The sequence below is a fragment of the Montipora foliosa genome, chromosome 8 (genome assembly GCF_036669935.1).
Source record: "Montipora foliosa isolate CH-2021 chromosome 8, ASM3666993v2, whole genome shotgun sequence".
Classification (NCBI taxonomy): domain Eukaryota; kingdom Metazoa; phylum Cnidaria; class Anthozoa; order Scleractinia; family Acroporidae; genus Montipora; species Montipora foliosa.
Genome location: NC_090876.1, coordinates 39,510,488 through 39,512,987, shown reverse-complemented (window position 1 = coordinate 39,512,987; position 2,500 = coordinate 39,510,488). Strand labels below are relative to the sequence as shown.

General features: G+C 39.8%; 1 protein-coding gene across 1 annotated transcript in view; it reads left to right on the top strand.

Annotated features, from left to right (window-relative positions):
* Window positions 1–1,011: 1,011 nt before the first annotated feature.
* LOC137968799 (girdin-like) overlaps window positions 1,012–2,500 on the top strand; it is a 3,680-nt gene continuing 2,191 nt past the window's right edge. The window contains exons 1-2 of the mRNA XM_068815280.1: window positions 1,012–1,027; window positions 1,925–2,410. Of these exons, the coding sequence (XP_068671381.1) occupies window positions 1,012–1,027; window positions 1,925–2,410 (502 nt within the window). The remainder of the gene's footprint in view (window positions 1,028–1,924; window positions 2,411–2,500) is intronic.

Sequence of the window (2,500 nt, the reverse complement as noted above, 5' to 3'; positions counted from 1 at the left end):
ATTTACGATCTCTTTGCTTCTGATAGATTGTCGTAGAGCCAAGCCAGCAGCCAGTTGTTGAGGCATGTCCCTAGAAGATTTGATTACTTTAGACTTGGTGTTGCTTTTTTGTCTGTCAGTCAGGAACATACTTACGGCAGTTTGTGCCAAGCTCATTGCTCGCTTGTGGATTTCGTTTGACTTGTTACTGGCGTTGATGTCAGTACTAGGCCCACTTATCAGCCATGTACAAAATGAGTAAAGCTCCTGTGGTAGATGGTTGCTGTTTAAATCTTGAAATGATCCATTAAAGACCCAGTTTTTGCACTGACTGATGGATCTTCTAAGGAATTTCGCAGCCTCAAATAGAGTGTTCATTTCCTGGTCACTAACATCAATACTACCCTCTGACTGCTGGATTGCAAAATCACGTGTACTCTTGATGGTTACTCTTTCGGACTCGTTGACTCTTTTGAGTCTGTGGAACTCTGCACCTTGTATTTCATTCAACAAATTAGTGCCAGTGTCGAAAGTCTGGGCTTGCGCATGCTCTGATGATGACGAGCCCCTTGAAAATGCTTTGCAGGAAGATAAAATAGTGATGAATATATTGTTGACAATGATGAAAGTGACAATAGCTATGATAGTGCAAGTGATGATGATGAAGACGATTAATGTTGTGAATTATGTCTTTATCACACTTTTAATGGGCGACTAATCACAGTTTTAAGATTGTAGATGGTTGCTATTCTTGTCTCTTGAAATGATCTGTTATCATACATGTGAATGACATTAATTTGCATTACGGAGAAAAAGGTAGTTTAAAGATAAGATGTAGCCTCGTTTCCATGCTAATATTGTATGAGACGCGTTTTAATCCCCCGTGAATCGTGTCGGTGCGGGTCGCAAAGTTGCCGACAACATTTTTCATGTTCACTAAGGTCCCCTCAACCTATCTAGACCAGTGGCTCGCTTTAAGCACTAACTTCCTACGGGAGTACACTTGCTCCCTGACTATACCTTAACTGCGGAATGGACATAAAGGAAAGTAAGAATTTTAAGATCATCGCTGCAGTTAGATAAGCAACTAAAAAGAATTTTATATAGCCTGGAAACATCCGGATTCAGGCTTGAACGCGGTCACCGCGCGTTTGCGATACCAACTGTGCTATCAAGTCAGCAAAGAGCGGTCAATTTTGAGAACAAGTTATAACCAGTATAAGGTGTCTGAGCTAATTGAAACGATTTTAAAATGTGCTGGTTGTTGCTAAAAACTACGATGATCTTTCTCAGAATTGTCATTCTCCTGTCCATTCCGCAAATGACACTGATTTCATATTAACCCAATGAATCCATCTGAACGTTATCCCTTGACGTAGAAATGGCCCACTCAAGTAAAACTCTCAGTGACCAGGGTTGGAAGCGCATTCACGATCTTTGAGTCGCCGTTGCTCTACTGATTGAGCTATGAACGAGGCCAGCCTTTTTGTGATCGAGATCGGTAAAACAGACGGATGCAATTCCCATTTCTAATTTTGAATGGTCATCGTTTGAGTAAGGAAATCCAAATTAAAACTTTCCTCACTTGTCGAGTTAAATACAAACTGCGATCCAGCGAGCCATGGGAGTCAATTACTCCAACTAGAAATAGTAAGCTGAAGTAAATATTCCTCGCCGATCAAGTACCGTGGATAATAAAAACAAAAATTAACCGCCTCCTCTCTTTACGATTTTTCTATCATTGAAGCTGTATTATAGGGTGTTTAACTTCACTTGAAAAATCTAAGATAAGGGTTCCACGAGTCTGTTTTTATAGCTTATTGGTACGTCAGTATCCAAAATTGAGTAAGCAATAGCCAAGAAGAAGGACAAGAATTTTTTTTCTTTTCTCATCACATGTACGTCGAGAGCTGAAGGGTAGCGTGTTTTTTTTCCGATTTTGCAGATGAGTTTTGTTCTCCCTGCGAGAAACTGGAAGAAGAACTAAATTCAATGAGAGAAAAGAAACAAAATTTAGATAAGGAAGTTCTGAAAATGAAGAACAGAATTAAAGAGATAAGCGGAGATTATCAACGAGAAAAACTAACTTTGCAGAAAAAGCTACGGGAGCTTGAGGCAGCGAACGACCAACGGCAAGAGGAGATAAAAGTTCTCCAAGAGAAGAACGAAGAGCTAATGGACCAAATTAACATGCAAAAATCTGAAGTCCATAAGATTACCGTACAGCTAATGATACAAGAGACGCACCTTGAGAAAAGCCAACAAGAAGTGAGGAAAACAAATAAGGATTTGGCTCTTGAAATAGAGAAAGTGAAGGAAGTTCGAGGAGAATTGAAAGCGGAGAGCAAGGCAAAAGTGGACGCCATTAATCAAATTGAGAAGTTATATTCGAGGGCGGCGCCTTTTCGAGGGCGGCGCTTATTTAAACACTGTACCATACAAATTTACTTTTTCTATATTTTTATTCAACGGTACACTTTCTACCCGTTAATTTTCCTATGGACTGATACTAAACTGATAG